This window comes from Geospiza fortis, unplaced genomic scaffold (genome assembly GCF_000277835.1).
Source record: "Geospiza fortis unplaced genomic scaffold, GeoFor_1.0 scaffold162, whole genome shotgun sequence".
In the NCBI taxonomy this organism is placed as follows: Eukaryota; Metazoa; Chordata; class Aves; order Passeriformes; family Thraupidae; genus Geospiza; species Geospiza fortis.
In genome coordinates, this window is record NW_005054316.1 from 9,086,190 (window position 1) to 9,109,824 (window position 23,635).

General features: G+C 36.3%; 1 protein-coding gene across 1 annotated transcript in view; it reads right to left on the reverse strand.

Annotated features, from left to right (window-relative positions):
* Nucleotides 1–23,635, reverse strand: part of ESR1 (estrogen receptor 1) — a 101,158-nt gene that overhangs the window by 32,065 nt on the left and 45,458 nt on the right. The window contains exon 4 of the mRNA XM_005420121.2: nt 12,284–12,619. Within this exon, the coding sequence (XP_005420178.1) occupies nt 12,284–12,619 (336 nt within the window). The remainder of the gene's footprint in view (nt 1–12,283; nt 12,620–23,635) is intronic.

Consider the following 23,635-nt stretch of genomic DNA (forward strand, 5'->3'; position numbering starts at 1 on the left):
TAGAAGATTAAAACTGCTTCAAGACTACAAATAGAAATTGCTCAGAACATAGTGTGCTGTACCCAAGAAATGAGGCATAACTTCAGAGTTCATGGTCTGGTCATTCTTTATAGTCACTAGGATATAAAACTAGCTTGACTAATGCACCTGCATCCATTTTTTCCTTCAGATTGTTCACTTTTGAAGTATTATTTCTGTCTATTGCACTTAAATGTAACAGAAGCTATATATATGTGTACTTTATCATCCATTACATTGCCTGGTATCTACATCAAAACAGAAACATAAGCACATATAAATGAAATGTCAAATGTTTCTTTTTCCTCCTGTTTGTTTCATCCCTACAGGATTCGTTTTGAACCGAACCCAATTTCGAAAAAATTGTCCAAGAAATTCTAAGGATACATCAAAGAGAAGAAAGACAGCAAAATTAACTGCACCAATTTCCTTCAACCACTGCAACAAGAAGACTGTTTCAGCAACTGTGTGGGAGTGCCTTCATAAGACAGAGCACAGGAATACTTTACAGGGAAAGCAAGACACTGGAATGCAGCTGGCAATTTGTATTAATCTTCTTGTCCACGGAGACCTAGTAAGTTATCAAGCAGCATATTTCCACAAAATACATGTTAAGCCCCTTTTCTCACACTCTCCTTCAATGTGTAACAAACCCAAGGCACCCTCAGGAAACTGTGGCACATTTCATGGAGCAGGCTCAGGCGTGCACACAAAACACAGGTGCTGCACTTGGAGAACAGTGACCTTCACTCAAATTCCCATACTGCCTGCTGAGATACATGCTGAGCTAGAGCTGATTGGAAGCACTCTGGCAGAGCTTTTTACATTGGAAAGTGACAGCTAGCAAGTTTAAAACATTCTGGGTAACATGTCAGATTTCACAGAATGAAAACAAACAAATAAAAAAGAGGCTGGTTTCTATCTGGAAATGTGGCCTCCTTGTCAGAGCTTCATCTTACTTTTCAGCGCTCTACCAGGCACCTATTCCCACTCAACATTGAAAAAGGTATCTAAACTTCTGGAAATATAGGACCCTTTTCCCTAAAATTGTCTTTTTATTTTAAACAGGTGCCTGAAATATTTGAAAATTTATTGAAGTCTACCCTTTCACATTAAAAAGAAATTAATTTCACCACAAGGGGTTATTATCTAGCAGAAATTTTCAAACATTTAATTTTGTATGAAGTAAGAAAGTTTATTTTTACTGTTTTTATCTGCCAGAAACAAAGAAACTAATTATTTACACAACTCTGATGGAGACATCTGGAAAAGCTTTGGAACAGTGTACAAGCTCATCCAAAATGACCGGACTTATAAACTCTATTTGTTATCCTTTGACGAGACTGGAAAATTGCATGGAATCCCACCACATTAAAAAATATCACTGTAATACCTTCTAATAAGTACAATAGCAGAAATTAAAGATTAGAATAAAAATATGTAACTTGAAATTCAAATCCCTGGAATTACAATTTGATATTTTTTTCTAACTTGTAAAAAAAGTGGTAATTTCCATCTTTCTTATTTCAGAGACATGATTATTTATTCTGTTTTTTTCTTTTTCACATGCATATGAAATGCAAATTTGACAGGCTCCTTATGGATGAGAATAAAACTTTGGCTTGGATCAGGAGACAGAGCCACTTCACCTGGTTCAGACATAGACTAGGAGGCTATTGTACAAACAGCATCACCATGCTGATCCTCAAAGCACAGCTTGGATCATATAAAGGAGACTTTTTCCAGCTGAAGTCTCCTATCCTCAGAGGCAGAGGAACTGTGCTTGGTGTAGGAGCCCCAAGGCAGCCAATATCGCCTGATTGTTACCCAAATGGTGTTTTGATGATATCCAGGAGGTTATGGGTTCCTGTTACTCACTTCTACAGCTCATATATATTTATGTTATCCCATGGCTACCTAGCTGCCACCAGGAGAGTTACCAGGATGAGATGAAGTCATGCAGTAACCACAAAGAGCTCACACAGAATTGATGTTGCACCATGACGGTAAAAGGCAAACTTCTAAACAACTGAACAAGAGACAGAAAATATGAAACAACAATGTGGTGGAAACTTGCCAAGATGATGATACAGCATTTTAACTTTAATTATCCTAAATATGTTTATTAATGATCTGACAAGCCAAGAAAGCAATGAGGCAGCAAAATATGAAGATGACAGAAAATAATTTAACTTAAACAGAACAAATAAAACAAGAATTTCAGAGATACTCAGAGAAGTGCGTCACCTCATAACTGTTTGTGTTAACTTTGGAATCAACCTAATTTTTTAAGCATTTTCAGGCTGCATTTTTGTAGAGAGAGACAATCAAAATATGAACTGAGGAAGAGGGATGAACTTGGAAATTCAAAAAGAAGAGGAAAAAGATCTTAATATTATTTTCTTACACAGAAACAAAAAAGGCTAATTCTGAGTGTAAAATACAGCACCTACAAACACATTTAAATATAGTCCTACTCTGATTAAACATGAAGTATTAGGAAGCTGCTCAGAGACTCAGAAGCCACAAGACTGATGGTCCAAGAGGCTGGCAACTTGTTAAGAAGGGAGCAAACACCTCATCAATGTTACACTGAACTACTTCTGGCCTCACATTAGTACATAATTTCAGTCATCCACCAACATGAAATTTCTTACAAGTTACTACATACTATTTGTAAATAAAAAAATTCATGGAAAGCTGGTAACAGTTATTCACTGTCAGCTGAAGAAAAGCAGATCTGGATTCATCAGCCTGCAGTGATGGATTTTTACCAAAACTTCTCAGAAGCCCTATTACTGACAAATAAGGTACAAAAAAGCTCATCTGGAGTCTAAAGAAAAGAGCACTCTGACTGCACTGTCTGCTGCAACAAGGCAGTAAAGGAAATGTATTTGTGCTGCCTGGCACTGTCTCATTCAAATGTTGAAATGTGTGTCCATTTAAACATTTGATTAGAAGTGTCTCCCCCCTTAAAAAATAAAAAAAAAAAAAATTAAAAATCATTAACAAAAAGAGCCCCAAAAACAACAAAACCAAGAGGACAAGAACAAAATGAACAAAAAAAAGAACCAAAAAACCTTTATAAACTTAAGCAGGTAAAAAATTTCTGAAAAATACAAGCCACTTTTTTGAGATGAGAGGCATACTGGCAAGGCATAAAACAGGAGCATAATGAGCAGTATAAAAGAAATAGCAGATTTAATTCATATCTGTGCCTGTAAGGGGGGGTGGGCAGGTGGTGGTTCACAACAGGGATATTTAGTGTGCTTCATAGATTTCCCATGCAGCAGATAAAATCCTGAGACGCCAGTTTAGGAATGGATTCACTGTGGCACATTGTAAGAGAGTTCTACATAACTGACAGAGGAAGGCATTGGCACAGTCAGTGCTTCCCTGTGGTAAAGGAACAAGGCAATTGCAGATTTCTCATCTCCCATTCCACTGTGGGATATTCTTTATCTTGCTTACACTAGTTTAAATTCACAGCAGTGCCTAACTAGCAGGCAGACAAAACAACATACTCTTTCCACACATAGTTCATTTCCCGGAGAGATAATCAAAGAAAACAAATGAGCTGGTAACAGATGTGTCATATAATGCACCAGTGCAGCAATACAGACAGGGTAAGAGCCCATCCAGAAGTCATCTGCAATAAATCTTTCCTAATTATTTCTATGTAACTTAAAAACTCCTATATATCTAACATGAGATTTTAGTGGGCGACTCACTTGAATAGAAAATGAATACAAATGATATTAAAATAACCTCTAAACTGGAATTACAGCTGACTGTGCTCAGAGATGTAGTACTAGAGAGAACCTAAAAAAATTAGGCTGAAGTTATTAAACATCAAGTAAAAAGGGCCAATTTGTGTGAATTATGTGAACAAGAAACAATGGATATGTGCACATGCACATACGTATCACATCAGTGCTTTCCAACAATCGCATATTCTTTTGTAAATTATTTTAAGAAATAAATAAATCAGGAGGGATCATTACTTACTGTTTACTTAGAGTAGAAATTAACGAGCGTTTCTTGGAAAGCTCCAGGGTTCAGCATAGCTGAAGACTCTAAGACAGATATGTTCATCCAAGAGTGTAAGTTATTTATCAGCTAAAGAAAAATAGCAGGAAATGTTTTTATAAAAGGATCATATCTTTTAGAAATAAAATATTACAGTTTAAGTATTTAATTTTTTAATGTTTTGGCTAAAAATTATAAATATTATTACTGTGAATGTTCATTTTGGCCTTTCCATTTGCCAAGACCAATATAATTTAATCTTCAAACACTATCAATTGAACTTGTACACCATTGAATGTCCAATGAATTCCAACATATAAGTAGTTCTTGTTAAAAGAATTTTATCCTTCTTACCTGTCTGGTGTCATTTTTCATCTGTCAATATATGTCAAACAGGTAAACAAGATTACTCATATTTAGATAAAATTTGGTTACTAAAGATATTTTTTTGAGCCAGCTTGTTGGGAAGCCCCAGAATTCAAATCTTTGAAATTCAAATATTTCTTACTCTGAAAAGGCCTGAATAGGATCAGCTTTGTAATAGCACTGTGGGTTTCATTTTAAAACCACTGTGTACAGATGGAACTATAACTCTATAATACGTGGACTAGCAATCTTAGAAAAAATTTTTGGCTTGCATAATGGCATCAGTAGCTGATATATTCTTCAGAATCTCTCCTTCTGGACAACAAAATGAAATCTGGAAAGCTACAGATTTAACTTTAGGAGTTTGTAGAAAAACTGGTAAGAATAAACAGAAAAATATGAAATGTTGAAAGTTTATGTATGAAAAGTTTAGAACACTGTCAAGGATGTATTTCTGAGCTCAGTTGAAGGTTCTCTGAAGAAATACTCTAAATGGTTCTCTAAACAAATATTCTAAGAGGTTCCCTAACTACTTTTCCTGTTTTAAATCTGTTTCCCTTGATTGAAATTTTATGCAAACACAATGATGCAGTTTGAACACATTCTTTTAATGCTTATGGCCAGGAAACTCCTGGGGGAAGAGTGGGACATAAAGCTGGAACACTACAGCTTGAAAGATGAAACGGGAAAGAATTGTATGTAAATCACATCCCAAGGCTCTTCTTGTGGCAATAGGAGCAAGCAACAGGAATCCCAGCAATAAGAACCCCAATGCTGAGCTGTTGAATTTACTGTTGGCTCATCTGACTGATTCACAGCATCTTTTTCCTCTGGTCCTCTTGCCTGTGTTCTTTACTTTTTCTCACTGTTGGAGTCTCCTTGTTGCTGGTCAGCCTGTCCTGATGTATTTCTCTCCCCTTCTATATCCCTAACCCTAGGGACTCCCTAGAGTTTGAAAGCCATTGCATTAGGATACCTCTTAAATTTCCAGTATCAAAGTTGCAATTCAGACCTTGATACTTTTTTCCTTCTGCTATAGTTTTGTTAGAGTCTCCAGCTAGTGAAACCACTGCCTGTATTTTTGTTTTGTTTTGTATTGCTTATGTTCCTTTACAAGTACTTCTGCTGAATTATTCCTTCTCAGCTTTGGCTTTTTCCTGTCTGACACAAGCATATAACATATAGGTGCATATAACATCTCCCTGTCCTCTAGAATCAGCATCTCCACACCATCTCTCAGCAGCAGGCCATTGTGATACATTGTCTTGTCCTTTTCTCTAATTAGAAGTTCTGTACAGGAGGAAATAGACCCAATCTTTTTCAAAAGCACTACAAGAGAATTCTAGAGATAACTAAAAGAGGAACTCATAAGAGAGGAGTTTTCTCATACAGCAGCCAGAAGCTGGAGGAGAAGGACAGAAAGGAATGCTTTTCTGGTTTCACGAATAGAGACAAGAAAAACTGAAGATGCTTCCCAGACTAAGAAAACACAGAGACGGAAAGCTTTAATTTTGTATTTAATGATTTTAATTCTGCTGCTCTTCATAATCATTCTATTGAATGATATGTCTCAATCTGATGTTCAAATTCAAATGGTGTTTACTTTATTCCACTACAATGTTTGATACTTACAATTTCATGGTAATTAATTGATATTTCACAGAAATTCAATTAGCAAAAGCAGCCATAAAGTAAGATCCAGATGCCTATTTTCATTTCTCTTTTGCTTACAGATTTTCTTCCTCTGTTTTTTCATCTAAGAAGTTGGGGAGCAGAGAGTATCACTTCAATAGACTAAAGAGATAAGCAAAGAGGTGGGGTTTTTAATGACATTTTAGAAATCTCCACAGCAAGCCTGTTAGGCAAAGGAGAAGAGACTGTAAAATAGATGTTTTGAAAGGGTTATTAAAAATTATTACAGGAATTGCAAGCCATTTATTTTTTTAAATAAATGTAAATTATTGGCAGGAGGATCACTACACTTAGGAGCTCTATAAACATTCCTACATCTAAAGGGTTATAAACACATACCACTCTCATCCAAGACATCATTCCTTCCACTGCAAGCTAACTCACTTTTTTTTCAAGGTTTGGTGCCACTAAAGTGCAGTGTGAAATTGTGGCTATTGGCCTTTTTACACACTGTTCCTGATTTAACAGAGCAGTTTAGAAGGTCAAACAGGAAAACAATGCAACCTCTGTGGTTTTGAAATAAAGAAGAAAAAAAAACCAAAAAAAAACCCAAAGAAAAACCAGTGCCAAAATGTTTATCTCCTCGGTTCATGAAGCCATAAAATAAGTACAGCACTGTGAATCATCTCAAAACTTCAAAGCCTGTATGCCCAGTGTACCATTTTAGGGCTATTAAGTTGTACAGCTACTGTACTTGTAGTAAATAGTTATACAAGATTGTAGCAGCACTGCCAAAGATTTCACCCTTGCAAAAAAATTTCCTTAAAGCTACACTCCTTATCAGGAGCTCACTGCATAAGCTCATAATGTGTCTTACCATCTCAGGAGATTCTGCACCAAAAATGTTTGGTTGATTACATTGAAAATGCCAGCTTCATTTAGAAAATACAGTTCTCCATAAGACATTAAACTAAATACACAGTAAGTGAATAATGAAATACAAGAAGTTAATTCCTTTGACATAACAGCATTTCTGTAGAAAAGCAGAGTAATGATTTTGCTCATTTTATTAAAGACTATTGTGAATGTGGTACTATATCACTAAGATGTTATATAAGTCAAGAACATAAGAAGGCATATCTTTCAGGAATATGTGATTCAGAAATGAACATTCATCTACACTGATACCTTGCCTACATGTGATTTTAGTGATTTGTCCCAATTAAATTAAATTCAATGGTAAAAGGCTCAATTTACATGTAAAGTCTAGCCCACCACAAATCTGTTTGCACCCACCTCACATGCAGCTGCCTGCTATTCCAACTGGCTGAGGCAATCAAAAGGCACCTTCAGTATCTTACAGAGGCCACCTGGAAGGACTGCAGCCTAAATCCCCATTAGGTCACCTAAAGAGTAAATCCTGAATTTTTGTTTATGTCATAGGACACTGTACAAGATTTTTGCTCATTTAATTGGGCAAACTCACTTGTACTAGGGGCCAAGGTTTTGGAAAAAAAAAAATTAAAACAAGCTTTTATGTACTTGGCATACTATGAATTGCATTGTCATAGGGGAACTTGGTTCTGACCCCAGACAAAAATCATCTTATATCTGGGTACTAAAGATATTTTCTGAGGTTATGCATAAGAAGCTGCCACAAGTTCTCTTTTCCCCAGAAACTGGTTACCACCACCAACTTTGCAGAGCCAGTTTAAGAAAGTTTTAAGTGGTGCTGAATTAGTTGCAATAAAAATTGAGACTAATTCTGAGCTTCCCAATCAGGGCATGTCTGCAAGGATACTCATCTCACTTTGAAGATTTTCTTCAGCATTTCTTTATAACAGATCTCTGCCTACATTATTTTACACTCTATCACAAATTACATTGTTTTACTCCCTTTTGTAGAATAGTTTCACTTTTATCCAATATATCTAATCAGCTGCTTCTTCTTCCCTGCCCATCTATTTATATGATCAGAAAGACTGGCTAACCAAAAATTATTCTTTAAAGCCTACACAGCAAAATAAACTCCAGAAATATCCCTGAAAGTCTTTATTTTGTATGCTGTATCTTCATTGCTTTTCTGCTCTGTTGATATAAATTTCTTCCTTCCTAAAAATGTAGTCTTTTTGGATTTCAGTAAAGCTTCCAATGCTCTCTCACAGCATGCTTCTGGACAAAATATCCAGCACACAGCTGTTTTCATACTTTAGTTCAAAGATGAGTAATTACTTTTATTGCTAGAAGTTATTTTCATTTATTAGAATTCAAAAGTAAAATATTATTATGTTCTTCAAAAAAAGTATTCAGGCTTCACTAATCAATCTAGTTTTGGGGTTGAGGCATAGGCTTAAGTATACGTGTGTGTGTTCAGGGGTTGTACAAAGGAATTGTTTAAATTACCTTGTAACATCATGCAATGGGTGAGCACCTGGCTCACAGGTGGGGCACAAAGGGTTACAGTGAAGGGGGTGATATATGACTGGTGACCTGTCACTGGTGGGGTTCCACAGGGCTCCATCCTTTGCTCCGTGCTCATCTACATCTTCATAAATTACTTGGACACAGGACTGGAAGGGATACTGACCAAGTTCACAGATGATATAAAACTGGGAGGAGCTGCTGACTCCCTTGAGGGCAGGGAGGCCCTGTAAAGAGACCTCAATAAATTAGAGGGCTGGGCAATCACCAGCCATAAGAATTTTAACATGGGAAAGTGCTGGATTCTGCACCTGCGATAGGGCAACCCTGGATCTACAGACTGACCGAGGAGTGAGATGCTGGAAAGCAGCACCACGCAAAGGGACCTGGGGGTCCTGGTCAATGGCAAACTGAACCTGAGTCAGCAGTGCCCGGGCAGCCAGGAGAGCCAACCCTGTCCTGAGGGGCATCAGGCACAGCATGGCCAGCCAGGCAAGGGAGGGGATTGTCCTGCTCTGCTCTGAGCTGGGGCAGCCTCACCTCCAGTGCTGGGGGCAGTTCTGGGTGCCACGATATAACAACATTATACCACTAGAGAGCATGGAAAGGAGGCCATGAGGATGGCGGAGGGCCAGGAGGGGAAGCTGTATGAGGAGCAGCTGAGGTGACTTGGTCTGTTCAGCCTGAGAAAAGGAGACTGAGGGAAAGCTTCACTGCAGTCTGCAACTTCTTTTTGAGGCCAGAGGAGGGGCAAACACTGATCTCTCTCTGTGGTGACAGGGCCCAAGAGAATGGCCTGAAATTATGTCAGGGAGGTTTAGGTTGGTATTAGAAAAAGGTTCTTCACCCAGAGGGTGGTTGGGCACTGGAACAGGCTCCCCAGGGAAGCAGTCACAGCAGCAACCTAACAGAGTTCAACAAGCATTTGGACACTGCTCTCAGGCACAGGGTGTGACTCTTGGGCATGGTGCTGAGCAGGGCCAGGACTTGGACCCAATGGTACTTGTGGGTCCTTTCCAACACAGCATATTCTGTGATCACTATGAAATATGATTTCAACTCACCCACTCATATAGACTTTACTCCTTGTTTGCCTACATCCTGCATATAGGTAAATTAACTCCCACAATGTTTCCAAGGTTTGAGAAGTGTGCGTAGGGGAAGCGTTTCCTGCAACTGACTTTTTTCTATTTCTAAAAAAGACACTCACTTTTTAGGAAAAAAGGGATAATTCTTACCCTTGATCCTGAAGCTTGAAAACCTAGTAAATTAGCTGAAAAAATAACTGAGTGGATTTCCACAATGCTTTACACCAAATACTTTAAAAAGTTATTCGGTTCCCCTGTTCATGAATAACATATACACAAATCCTCTCTAATTCAGCTGCATAGTTTAAATCCTAGTAATAATGGAGTAGTCAATGGCAACGTGCTGTGGGGGTGAAAATGCAATTTAAATTATCATACACTCTTCCATTAATGTGTATGTAGTCCCAATATGTTCCAGCAGAAGAAAACTTTGGCAAGCAAAGACCCAATCTTTGAAAGGTGATCATTGCTGCTACAGTTTAATATCAGCAACTAGGTACACACAACCTTTCCTAGAGACCAAGAGATTAAAAAATATATATTTAAGCACACAGGTCTAAATTTCTTATTCTCACAGGCCCCAATTGTAGAGGTAGGTAGACAATTGGACCTGAATTCTTTTAAATCAACTTCATAAAGTACTTTAATTTCTGCTTTTGTTCATGCATACTGTTCTCCAGGCCACAACATCCAGAAACAGCTAGGTGTCCAGCACTTTCAGAACCCACAAACTCTTTTTTTCTCTCTGTCCTGCTTTAGGTATAACTGTTGCTTTCCTTTGGTATAATTGTTTGTATAGTGCCTAATAGATCAAACTATGAATGGAAAAGGATTTTTGTTATTTAATTCTAGCCAAAGTTCAACAGTTCTGTACAAAACCTCACTTGCTAGAGTACTTATTAATGGATATACATGATCAAGCCACTGGGCTTGGTTTCTCATTAGGAGCTATTTTGACAGTTAATGTAAATTTAAATGTAAAATACATTGGCTATACACAAAGAGTTGATAACCTTACATATTTGATTTTCCTGTGTCAAATGTTTTCTTAAAATTTGAAGTTTATATTTGGTAAACCAGGTAATTTTTTTATCCAGTTTTAGTAATCTTGTAACAGGCAGTTCTAGAGATATTTCTGAATAAAAAACAGATCTTGGTTCTCTGACAATGTTACTTAATTTCTAAACACATTTCCATTAATACTCTCAAAATTAAAAGTCATGGAAACCAAATTATTCCAGTTGGACAACATAAAGAATTTAGATTGTGGTATATTCATCTTGAATTTAAATTAATTTATTTTAACAGACTCAGAGTAATTATATCTCTAAAAATCCATAGAAAGGTAATTTGAATTTATCTGTTTTGATAGTGAATAGCTTTAACACTACGTACATAGGTTCATTTTTCAAAAGCATTTTTGTAATGGCATGATGCAAAACATACCTAAATTAACAGCAGAACTGCCCTTGACTTGAACAGACTGTAGATCAGGCTTCAACCACCGTGACTTTGTCAAGAATAAAATTCTCAAGTGATTTTCTTATAAGATACGATGAGAAATGAAACACACACAGGTTCTCATTGATCATAGCTGGAGCCCACAAAGTGACATGTGAAAAGTGGCTGAAAGGGAACCCTTAAGAACTGGAAAAGACATGGTTATTGATTTACCAGGAACAGTCTTGCCAAGCTTAAATGAAGGAAAACAGAAAAATGGCATAACCTGGGTGTAATTCTTTTGAGTTAATGCACTATGTGAGAGAGTGCTGTGTTAGTCGTCTCTAGCATCCCTTCCTAAAGTATCTACATAATTTTAATTAAATAAATGGCTACAGTAAAAAACTTAAAAGATCAGAACTCCAGTGAATTATGAAGTATAAATTACCATGTATGCCAGTACATTTTTACCAAGATAAAACTATGACATGTGCAATAAATGTCTTACAAATTTTTAAATCTTATGAAGAGTATTTGTGTAGATTGAAACTGTGAAAGGTGATGAACTTTAACAACAAAACTACTCTCTCATTTAATTTATATTGATTAACTGAACTACATGAATAAATATATAACATACGCTCAAAGAAAAATGTTACATACTTCCAAAATTCTCTAATTCCTTTTGGGAAAAGAGGAAATCATGGTGCACCAAAAATAATTTCATACTAAAACTTTTATTCTGGATTTGTTTTTCAAACCCAAAATTCATGAAAGGTCTGTAATTCACAGTCAAAACTATAACCCAGCAAGTAAATAAGTCTTAGTAATACTTACAGGCTTAGTAGTGATACTGAATTTATGGCTTACATTACATATATGAGAGTAACCCTTTTCTAAGGAGATAAAAATATTTAACATAATTTGCTTAGGTCAAATTGACTGGATTTGACAAATAATCTCTTTCAACCTTTAATTTTGCTGAGTTTTGTATGGAAAAAAAGAAGGATTTGCAAACAAAAAACTGCCCAGCATCCTATAGAGTGAGGAAGATACCTTTTCTTAAATAAATCTTTCCTCAAAAGTCACTTACATTGCACAATAGCATTTTATTGATCAATATAACATAAACTTTGTTTAATGTTGTAAATTTTGTTAATGTATTTATACTTAAATGAGCAATTTGAATTAAATGAGAATAGGTAGTCAGAAAATTAGTACGTGGGGTTGTTTTTTTCTTGGTTGTGATCTACAGGTTTTATAGTTGACGTGGGCTTTTTTTTCCTTACCTGGAACTCTCTTTGCCCAGTTGATCATGTGCACCAATTCTCTGTCTGCAAGGTTGGTCAACAGGGTCATCATAGAGGCTTCATTGAATGGTCTGTTTGGGTCATACTCAGAATAAACCAGGGGTGGCTCAGCTTCCAGCAAGGCACTGACCATCTGTTCTGCCGTCAGGGACAGGGCTGGGCTGTTCTTCTTGTTATGTTTAACCACCAGTGGACTTGTCCAAAGGGTGGGAGCTCGCAGCTCTGTTGAAGAAGCCTCCCCATTCCTGGAATCCTGCTCCTCTCTTTGGCGTTTCTGTTTCATCACTCGCCCACCTCTGCGGTCTTTCCGGATTCCTAGAGACACACAAGAATATCATCAACCCCTTCCCTTGAACTTAAGTGTTACATACACTCGGCATCAGTGAACAGCAGATGCTTTTGATAGACCCAAGCAGCATTGACTCTTGATTAAGACTTCTTCAGAAGTCTTACACCAGTAGTTGGACAGAAAAACTACTTTTTAAAGTATAGTATCAGGAATAGTGCATGCCTTCCTAAAATTCAGATCTGTTGGGCTCACACAGAAATCCAGACTAGTGATACTGTACCACTGCCTTAACCCGACAAAAGGAAGTCAGTTATTGGGAAAAAATAAATATTTCTTTATTGCCCAAAACTTCAAAGTATGCCCCAACCTCTAGCAGACTATTAGTCTATAAATTATCAATGATAAATTAATGATGTTGGCGGGTCAGATAGATCACAGAAGTAGCTCTCAAAAACCATCTAGAATATTTTGCTTAAGGTCACCAATTATTTTAATTAAACATCATCCTATTACTGAGCCTCTAATCTTCATAATTATATAAAAAACACTCAATAAAGTTCCCATTATAAGATGAGTTTATACAGCAATAAAGGATGCCATTTAAGTAGATAAACATAAATATGAAAAGGAGAGATAATTATGACCTCAGATTCTAATGTGGGAGACCTACTGTCAAAAGGCTGAAATAAACCACAACAGCAACCATTATTGTCATTACTGCACATTTCTGCAATGTGCTTTGTACTGTATGACCCTGAACTTAGGATATTATCAAGTCAGCCATACCAATTCAAACAACATAAGACCATTGCAGTGGAACAAAATTTCCCTTTGTGGAAAGGTTACAAGAAAAATACAATGATAAAGCCCATGTGGACTCCAACCATAAAGGGAAGGTTAAGTCTGGATCTAAGTGGAGGAGTAACAGGCATTTTGAGACCGAGTCAAAAACTTAAATCCATCATCAAGTGGAGGCAAGGGAGGACAACCAAGTAATAAGGAAAGCACACAAGGAATTGAGATATGAGAAAGCAGCTTATGATGCAGCTTACGCTGGAGTTCTCATGCAATAGGTAAAAGCAGCACTAGTCCCAGCTTGAAATGCAAAAGAAGTATCTACAGAGAATAAAGATGCAAGGCATTCAAAAAATAGGGAAGAGAAAACATTTCAAACAAACCCAAAACAAACCAAAAACACTTGCAAGCAATCAGTACGGGTCTTCATAATGGTTGGGGAAAGGGAAACACAACATTTGCTCAGCTCTCTTAACACCACAAAATTTCAAACCTTTAGAATCCCAGTCTTTGTTGGCAGCATTTTCATCCCACATACAACATGCTTTCATATAAATGTTGTTCCTTTTCAGCCTCAAAGAAACAGGGAGAATCTTTCAATCTCTTTTCCTCTTTATTGCATTATGAATGCAACACTGAATTAGTATTTGGAGATTAGGCATTTTATGTTTAATTCATTCAAAATCTAGTGGGCTTTGTGATTCTATTCCATTAATCTATTTAGATAAAGGGAGTTCAATAAATCTCTTATCACTCTTGTTACTTAACCTATCTACGTTGTCCCATTCACTAAACTAATTCTAAGCCAAAACTCTCAAACACATTGCTGTTCCCATTTTTCATTCAGCAATACCAATTTTTCCTACCACTAAACAGTTCCTGTTAAGGAGAGGCAGGGAGATACTTGCTATTCAGAGAAACACAAGACTTATTCTGGCAAATTGTCATTGTAGAGATACTCTCACTGGTAACTTCCTTGCAATACTCAATAGCAGGCATGCTCTATCTGTAACAGATATTTTTGTTGTGTGTTGTATTTGGTTTTGTATCAATTTAAAGGTTTTGAATTAAACTGCCCTGTGAAACATGTATATATAATCACATGAACAAGCCCACATGGTTCACAGAAATGAAAGCATTTGTTAACTTTCTCACATTCCAAATTTTATAGCTCCTCATCTAGAAATTTTCTTTCAAAGAGAAAGCATCCTTGGGGTCTGTGCTGTTCAACATACTCATAAATAGATAGGCTGACATAATTCATAAACAAGAAGTTGAGGTTAGAAAAATACTATAAAAACATCAGATAAGTTTAGAAAGTAAACAGAAGGCTAGAAATTACTAGGAAAGGAAGGGAGGACAGAACAACTTCATAAATCACAGAGTTTATTATTGTGAGGCACACTACAGTGAACACTGCATGCAGTTCTGTTCTTCCCAAATTAAAAAGAGATATAAAAATAAATGAAAAAGGGATAGGAGAAAAACAAGTAAGATGACTTGAAATGTGAAACAACTTTGGTGTAAGAAATATCTATATCGACTATATCTGCTCAGCCTGCAAGCCAGATACAAGACTAGAAAATCAGGAATAGCAACAGGATGAATTAGATACAAAACGCTAAAGATTCACTTCTAACACAAGAAGGTTTCAAGTGAAAATATCCCATGCAAGGTTGAGGACAGACAGGAAGAGGTTCTCTTTCACGCCCTGGAGAAAGAAAACTGACATTGTGAATAAATTAGAAGGTGATATATTTAGAAAGCTGTAGGTCAAATGTGAGAGACAAAAGAATCCATTAAAGGTTAGTAAATATAAGTAGAGCAACTTCAGCATTAAGTCTCCATCACAAAGATTACTGGAAGATCAGAGTTTTTGTGTGATTGCTTTTACTTAGTCCAGGCCTGCCTTGTTAAGTAAAACAAGGATATGATGAGGATTTTACTTAACAGAGAAAAGATGGCAAATGTAAGCATATTTAGCTGTTTACAAATAAACCAGATGTTAAATAAGAACAACAGTTTTATTTTTAATTCATCTGAAAGCCTACCACTGCCTTTTCTTCACCTTAGAACAAAAAAAGCAGTGCATTAAGCAAAGCTGAACAAAACCAGTTTGGAGGAGATGCCTCCCACAGATTTATTTTTTGCATTTTTATTTCAGGATTAAAAAAACAAATCAACCAATCAACCAACTGTAGCAATTTTACTACTGGATTTTGTGGAGACTAAGTCTGAAAAAAAAGTCAGTAAGAGTATGCATTCCTTCTGCATCACATCACCAGCTTTTATGATCACAGACAGAAAGGTCTCTGAATCTGTATAAGTATCATATTCATCAGAGATTTATACACCTTACTACTAACTCTTTACCTAAGGCCTAGATGGACAAACAACAAACTTATTCATTTTCTGGAACTAAATAGGAGTGAGTACCTCTCTGAAAAATGCAAGTGCTCCCAAATCTCCTTCAACTTAATAAAATTTTATCTGTGTTAAAGAGAGATAATAGTGATGCACAGTCACTAATTCCAAAAAAGACAACTCTATCAAACTACAATTTTCTTGACAAAAGTGCAATGATTCTGTAAGGGGTTTTTAAATATATGAATGCATCAATTTTAATTTAACAGTTCAGCAAATAAAGGAATCTTAATTGTCAAGTGTTATGAAAGACAATATTCTAGCAAAAATTGAAGTACTATGCATCTTGCAAGAGCTCTAAAACAATTTCCACTTGAGTTTTAAAGCTGCAAGAGCCAAGATTTTCAAAGGCAGTTCTATAAAGCTTCATATGTAAATTCAGTCAGACTTTTGGACATGGAGACAGGTTTCAAAACTTCTAAGTAATTATATAATCAAATCATTAGAACCTGATCAGCAGTAAAAAAATTGCATATGGACAATAAAGTTGCATATGACACTCCCATGGCAGGGGCGTTGGCACTAGATGATCTTTAACATCATTTCCAACTCAAGATTCTATGTGTATGATTGTGAAAGAAATGTTAACCATATTAAATACTTCCCTAGTGTTTTCCCATATGTCATTAAAACAAAACAAAAAATAAATTCCAGATCATTAAAACAAAAGATCCAAAATTAAAAATGCAACAAATGAGCACTGAATCTCAGCTATATCACAGCCATTTTTTTCCTACCTATTGCTAATAAAAAAGCTCCACTTTTATACCTTCATATAAAATATTCAAGAATATTTAGAGGAAGAATAGGAGGAGACCAATTAGAATCAAATGTGCTTGGCTGTGTGTGACCTACAGAGTAATACATTTTAGATTTGGAGATACAGGTATAATCTCCAATTTTATTCAAGTTAAATACATTCCCTGTGAACTGGTTTGTATAATATTGTTCAATTTCTTTCTTGATAGACCTGTTAGAAATTTGTTCAATCAACAACAGTTTGTAGCCACACTTTTTTTCTTTTTTTTTTTCCTTTTTTTTTTGCTTATTTGTGTTTGGGGTTTTGGGGGAGGAGTTGGCTTTGGGTTTTTTTTGATTGGTTTGGTTTGATTTTGTTTTTTCCTTTTTTTTATTTAAGAGGACAACAAAAAGATGGAACTATGGTTGGATTTGGAAACAGTGATGGGTAAACGGTTTACCAGCTAAGTTCCCAACCTGGAACAACCTTTGAACCTGAGGCTCTTTGTCCACACTTCTGCTCCTTGTCAGCAGGCCCCAGAGGAGAGACATTTGACACTTCTGTATACATGCACAGCCTTGTAGCCTTAACAGCCTATCATTTTGTCTGCTTGTCAAAAGAGTGTTTCAAATGTGCTTGGAAGCACCTTCTCCTCCAAACAATGTTGTTGCTCTTCATGACCAACCTACCTCATTGGCATCCGGTTGAAAACTGCCAGAGAGAAAGAATCTCTGTTTTAGAGAGAAAGAAACTCTAATGTCTTGTAAATCAAACCCTGCTTGACAATAAAAGAGAAAACGCATGTGGTAAGTGAAAGATATTATAAATAAGAAGGTATCTCTCAGAGAGGCAGAGAGTCAATTGCCGCACTGATGATCAAAGTGTTAAGGGAGAATGCACAAAACAGGCCATGGCAGAGCTGCCAGACAAATCCTTTACACCAGTGTTTGCAAAGGAAGAAACCATATTTTCCTATGACATAAACTTACCTTTCTGAAATTGAAGTTGGATTTGAAGAGACCAGAAATTCAAAAGCCTTTCTTCAAATGTCCTAGTACGGGAAGGATTTACTAAACTGTTGGGGGAAGACCTCTGGGGCTGAGTCCAGGCTCACTTTTGTGTCATTGCTGCCATTAGCCAAACTAAGGGACTGCAAAAGTAAAACAATGTGAACAAGCCAACAGCTCCCTTATGGACACAAACCTGAGTGTCTAAGCACAACTAGCTCTAGAGTCCAAAGGGCAGATGCAGGTGAGGTATCTGTCTCCCAACAGCCTCTTACGGCAACTTCACTTTACAGGTAGGCACATTAGGCACACCTCTGCTGAATCCAACAGCTTTATAATGCTTCATTGGAAATAAAACAGAATCCTACAGCTTCCTTTCAAACATAAGGTCACTGTAGCTGCTGTACATAAGCCGAAGTCAATAACATAATTTCATTCTTGATAGATTTGTAACAGACAGAGATTGCTGAAGCTCTGATGGCAGGGTAGGTTCTAATATTGCAATGTATCAGCATGGTCCTTCCAAGGTGATTTTGAAGACTTTTGAGATTTTCGGGAACTTTTCTGCTTGAATCTCTCTACATAAATACATTATTTGGTCACAGAAAAGTAACACCACTTTCCAAATTCAAATTTTATAGCCTAATAAATCCTTCTTTTGAATATGATTCAGACAATCAGCCCCTTATTTCATTCCCATTTCTCTTTCAGAAAATGAAACAGTGATGTAAATTGTGCTGAAAACCCAGGTGGGTTGACAATTAGTTTAAATGAGAAACATTGTCTGAAATCTTCTAAAAAGATTAATCAGAATTTAATGTCTAATCTCAAACAGACCTGCCCCAAGTGACAGTGCTTAACAGCCTGGTTTCTGACAAGGATATCTAGACACTCAGTACTATAAATCAGTAACAGGTTTGTGTTCAGTCTGTGCACCTGGATGTTACAGTCTTTTTGACTCCTGAGTACTGTACGTCTATTTATGAGAGTTTTTTTTCAAAAAATATCTCTTATCCTTTTCCAAATTGGAGCTTATTTCTCCTCTATAAACAGGGCCCCCTTCTATTGGAGATAGAAGTCACAGTGGTGGTTTAGATTCAGATATTCTGGTTCAACTCCTGGCTCTGCTACCAGTTTGCTCATTGGCCAAGTCACACTACATATCTCAGTGCCCCAGAAATCCTACTGACTAAAATGCAGATCATAAAACTGGTCTTTCATGTAAAGTCTTAAAGACCAGTTACAAAAAATAGCTGTTAAAAAGCAGGCAAACGTCATTTGGGGTCTCTAATGACTATTCATAATGCACAGTTTGAGAAACAATGATCTATTAAATTAAAGATGAAGGTGCAAGGCATATTTCATCCTAATCTGTATTTTTGTATTCAGTCTTTGGCAGTCATAGCACATAGCACACCTAAAGAGCATCTTAGGACATGTAGAAGTGAAACAAGAGAAGTTCAATTAATCCATTATTCAAATTAATCCCTTTCAGTGTCAACACTCCTGATAAACTCATACCAAGTTTTGGTTACAGTAAGTATAGCAACTGCCCCATTCCTAGACAATATTTACAATGAGCCTTTAGACATTTCAGGGATCACAAGAAAGCCTTTTGAGGAACATTCTCCACCTTTACATCAACCATTATTTGGGAAAGCCAGTCATTTTAGGACAATGAGTCCATTGGTATAAATCTCAAAGACAGTAAGAAATTTTAATTGCTACATTTTAGAAATTTTGTATTGCAGGTGTTTGGCCTGATACCAGGACTGAGCGCTAGAACTGAACTGTAAATGTCTAACCAAGAGAAGAGCCAGAACCATACAATCAGAATTGTGGACAGTTTTGGGTTGGAGAGGATCTAAAAGATCATCTAGTTCCAACCTCCTTGCCATGGTCAAAGACACCTTTCATTAGACCAGGTTGCTCAGAGCCCCATCCAAGTTGGCCTTGAACATTTCCAGGGATAGGGCAACATTTCTGAGCAACCTGTTTCAGTGTCTCTCTACCACCTTCAGAGAAAAGAATTTTCTCATCCAAACTTACCCTCTTCCAGTTTGAAGCCATTAGCCCCTGTCCTACCACTAAATTATCTTATAAAAAGTCCCTCTTGAGCTCTCTTATAGCTCTAGTACTCTAGGAATTACTCAAGTAATGAAAAAGTATGAAAAGGCCAAAAAGCCAATGTAAACTAATACACAACTATAATCAGCTTTAAAATTTCAAACAAGTGTTCAAGAGTTAAACATTAAAAATTCTGCATTAATTCTTCTTTTTTTTTTTTTTTACATATCCACTTATAGCATATAACTAAGCATAAGACAATTTGTCCCATTTCGTCCCATTTCCACCTGGCTGCAAAAAGTCTTAATTATGTATAAATTCACTGCTCATTCTGCTTTGAGCAGGTGGCTCAACAAAAGACTTCCCAGATTTCATTCTAGCGCAGACCATTTTATGAAGTGGAATAAGAAGATAAACCATCTTTGGCAAAGATGTTCACAATAATGATCTCTTTAATTTTGGGGGCAGAACACAGGAATATTGTACTTTGTGACAATTTAATGGCAGTGATCCCCTTTGCATGTGTGCAAAGAGCAGAAAAAATACTTCACTAAAAAATCTAATTTCATTTCCCAGAAAACTGCTGTAAACTCACAAAACTTTGCTTCAAATGTGCAGGAGTACATGATTTCAGCCCAACAATTCCAACTTTAAAGAGTACATTTCCTCATACATTTATCAGGCCCCACCTACAGTTATTTGGCTGAGTACAGAACAGTATGTCTAATAAGCACCATTGAGGTTCTCCTTAAACAAACCAGAATCATTTCACATCCACAATCCATTTCCTTTCATTCACTAATTTTGTCTTTTAAATATAATAGCTAATTAAAAGATAAGTACATGAAAATCTAGAAGACCTTGAGCCCATCCAGTGGTTGCGTCAGACATCAATTTACTTCTGCTTTTGATAATTATTTTAATAATCATATTTCATGAATAATAGGCCTTTTTTCATTAATAAATATAGAATTCAGCAAGGAAGTATGGATCTCAATTTAAAGACAAAAATCAGCAAGGTCCTTCTCTGACAGAATGAAAAATTCATTTTTTCATTTTCCCTGTAGAAATTTATCTTAAACTCCAGCAAGACTGTTGCACTGAACCAGACTGGCTTAGAGGTGGATAACCATTTCAAAAGAATGTGAGAGAAAAACTGAAGCCTAGAGACTCCAGTCTCTAGGAGTTAATGTGTCTACAGTCTAATGGCATGTGGTTTTAGCACCCTGTTACAGCCAGCAGAGTTTCACTCCCTGGGCTGTATCACAGTAATTTCTGAAGCGTTCTTAGGCAATTTGTGAGGGTAACACTGCAGGATGTAGGCTTCAAATGTGCTGTAACACTCTAATTTCATTATCGCAACAAACAGTACACAGAATCTTCTCTCTACAACCTGAGATTTCAGGCTGTTCAAAGACAGTAAATACCCCATGTCATATACAAAGTCACCATCTGAATGTAGCACATGAGCACTCAAATCCTTGATGGTCACATTTCCTATGATTTGATGCTAGGAAGCCATCATCATTCGAGAATTGAAAGAATTACATAGGTATCAGCGTGGTTAAACATGGACTATCAGACAAATAATGGATTTTCCTTTAGGTATCTGGCATTCAACATTATGGCATTTTTTTGCCATAGCCACGAATCCCACTAGGACCCCATTTGCTCTTATCCACGCAGCACTTAATGACAAATCTATCTTGTCACACATTGAAAGGAGGGGAAGAATGCAGCATGCTAATTACTAGAAACCCTCATTCACTTACCACACTATAAAATAATTATTAAAAACAATAAAGCAAGGTGCTTTTTGTTTCATAAAATTAGGGTCTTTGGGCCCAAGTCACCAGAAAGCTCTTCAAACAATGGAGAAACAGAAAACAAGATCTGTATGGGAGCCGGGGTCACTGGCACTTAACATATGTTTGGAGCTTCAGGGTTGCAACTGCTGTAACAACTCCATTTGAAAGCTGGCACCCTGCATCATGTGAAAGTTGGCGTACACTTCCCCCAACCAGGACAGAAACAAGCTTCAAAAAAGGATCAGGAAATTGCAAACAAAAACAAGGCTTCTCCTCCATGCTACAGAACAGAAGTAAAAGGGACATGGCAAGGACCTTATTCAATGTGCCCACTTTAGACTTATGTACAAACAGGGGAGCACAGACTAATTAATAACTCATAATTTTAAGGGTTTATTCAGAAAGAGAGAATGAAGTATTTGGACAAAATATAACAGCTTTAAATTATGCCTCAGATGCCCACTGCATCAGCAGAGATTCTTGCAGTCTAATTGTCTCTTGAAGCAGCACAGTAACAGATGCAGAAGGAAACACTTGCAAACACAAGAGGAGAGAAAAAAAAATAACTCTTCAGTACTGAAAGAAGTTTTTAAAAGACCCAAGAACAGGGAAGAAAAAAAAAATCAATAAAATTTCCACAGGATCTCATAAGAGGAACTCATCAGTAAATGTTCCTTCCACACAGTTCAAGGGCCACTTGAAGCCTGCATTTTTTTCTGCATGAAGCCTCTAAAACATATTTCAGTTGTGTCCACTCTACTAAAAATAATATATAGGAACATCTTCAGTCTGCATTAAGTGACCTTCTGTGAGGAAAACTTCAGCAGCCATATTCTATATCATATGTTTAGAATTAACCAGAGATATTTAATGAAGATTTTGCCTACCTTCCACAATATTTACTGAAAGTCCATATTTTATATCAGTTATTACTCATATCACTTAAATGGCAGATAAAAGTCACAAGTAGGCAACTTTTAAAATTTACTGAGAAACCTCAGCTAATTTAGTGTAGAATAAAAACTGGGATTACATTTGGGGGAAAGAAAGATTACATGTGTTTTCTGCTATATCTAAAGGTTGTATCATCATAAGCAAATTGTGGAGACAGAGATAAAAGTGAGATAAGACACAAACAAATATTCAAGTGTATGATAGAATTAGTGCCTTGAAAAAAGGCAAATCCTTCAAAATGAACATAAAGTGATTTTTTTAAATTAAAAGATCCAATCACAAGAACTAGGAGTTATTGGAGAACATTGCGAATCTTGGGGAAATCACAGAGCTACATCATTTTAGTATGTTGAAGAAAAGTTCTATTTTATCTATTAAAAGAGAAAATCTTCACAGGTCTCTTCAGAAAAAAAATTTAAAAATCAAAAACATTTAAACATTATCACTTAAAGTTAAGCCATATGGCATGATAAGAATATTTACTTAACCTTTATCTTCATCTGTGAGAAATGTGACAATTATAAAGGTCTAGATTTAGAAGAGTTTAGGTTTAGATTTAGAAGAATTTAGAAAAGTTTTTCTTCCCCACACATTCATGTGGCCAGTAGGGGATCAGTGATGACTCCAGAAAAGCTTTTTATGTTTTACTTCATGTACATTAATTTTACCTTCCTTGAAGTCATCTGCAGGCATGACAGATTTATTACTTGTAACTGAGGGATCTTGAGATTTTTTTCCAAGACTTCATAAAATAAATATTTTAAAACTCTTGCCTATGAACCAGTGATGAACTTCATGCATTATTAGTAGTACTATAAGAGCAGATACAATTTATGCTGATCCTGATCTCCTTGTTTATAAACTGTGAGTTTAGTTTCTTAAAAGAAGAAAAACAACAGCAACAAAACAATAAACACCGACAAACAAAACACCACAACACTGACTATTTTTGAACTGCCAGTTCCTAGAGTGACTATAAAAATCTTACAGCATTGTAAAAGGAAAGGAAAGGATGAAATCCAGACTACTTTTCTCAGGTGAGAACCACTATATGAAATAATGATTCCAGAACATTTATATTTGAAAGAAAATTTGGACAGAATTGCAGTATTTCTTTTGGACTTTTTTAATCTAAAACAATGCTGGTTGAGAAATCTTCCCAGTTTTTATGAGAGTAAAACAGTTACTTATGGAATGGTCAAAACCTATTAGAACCTGCATCCTAGAGAAGACATACGAAAAACATAA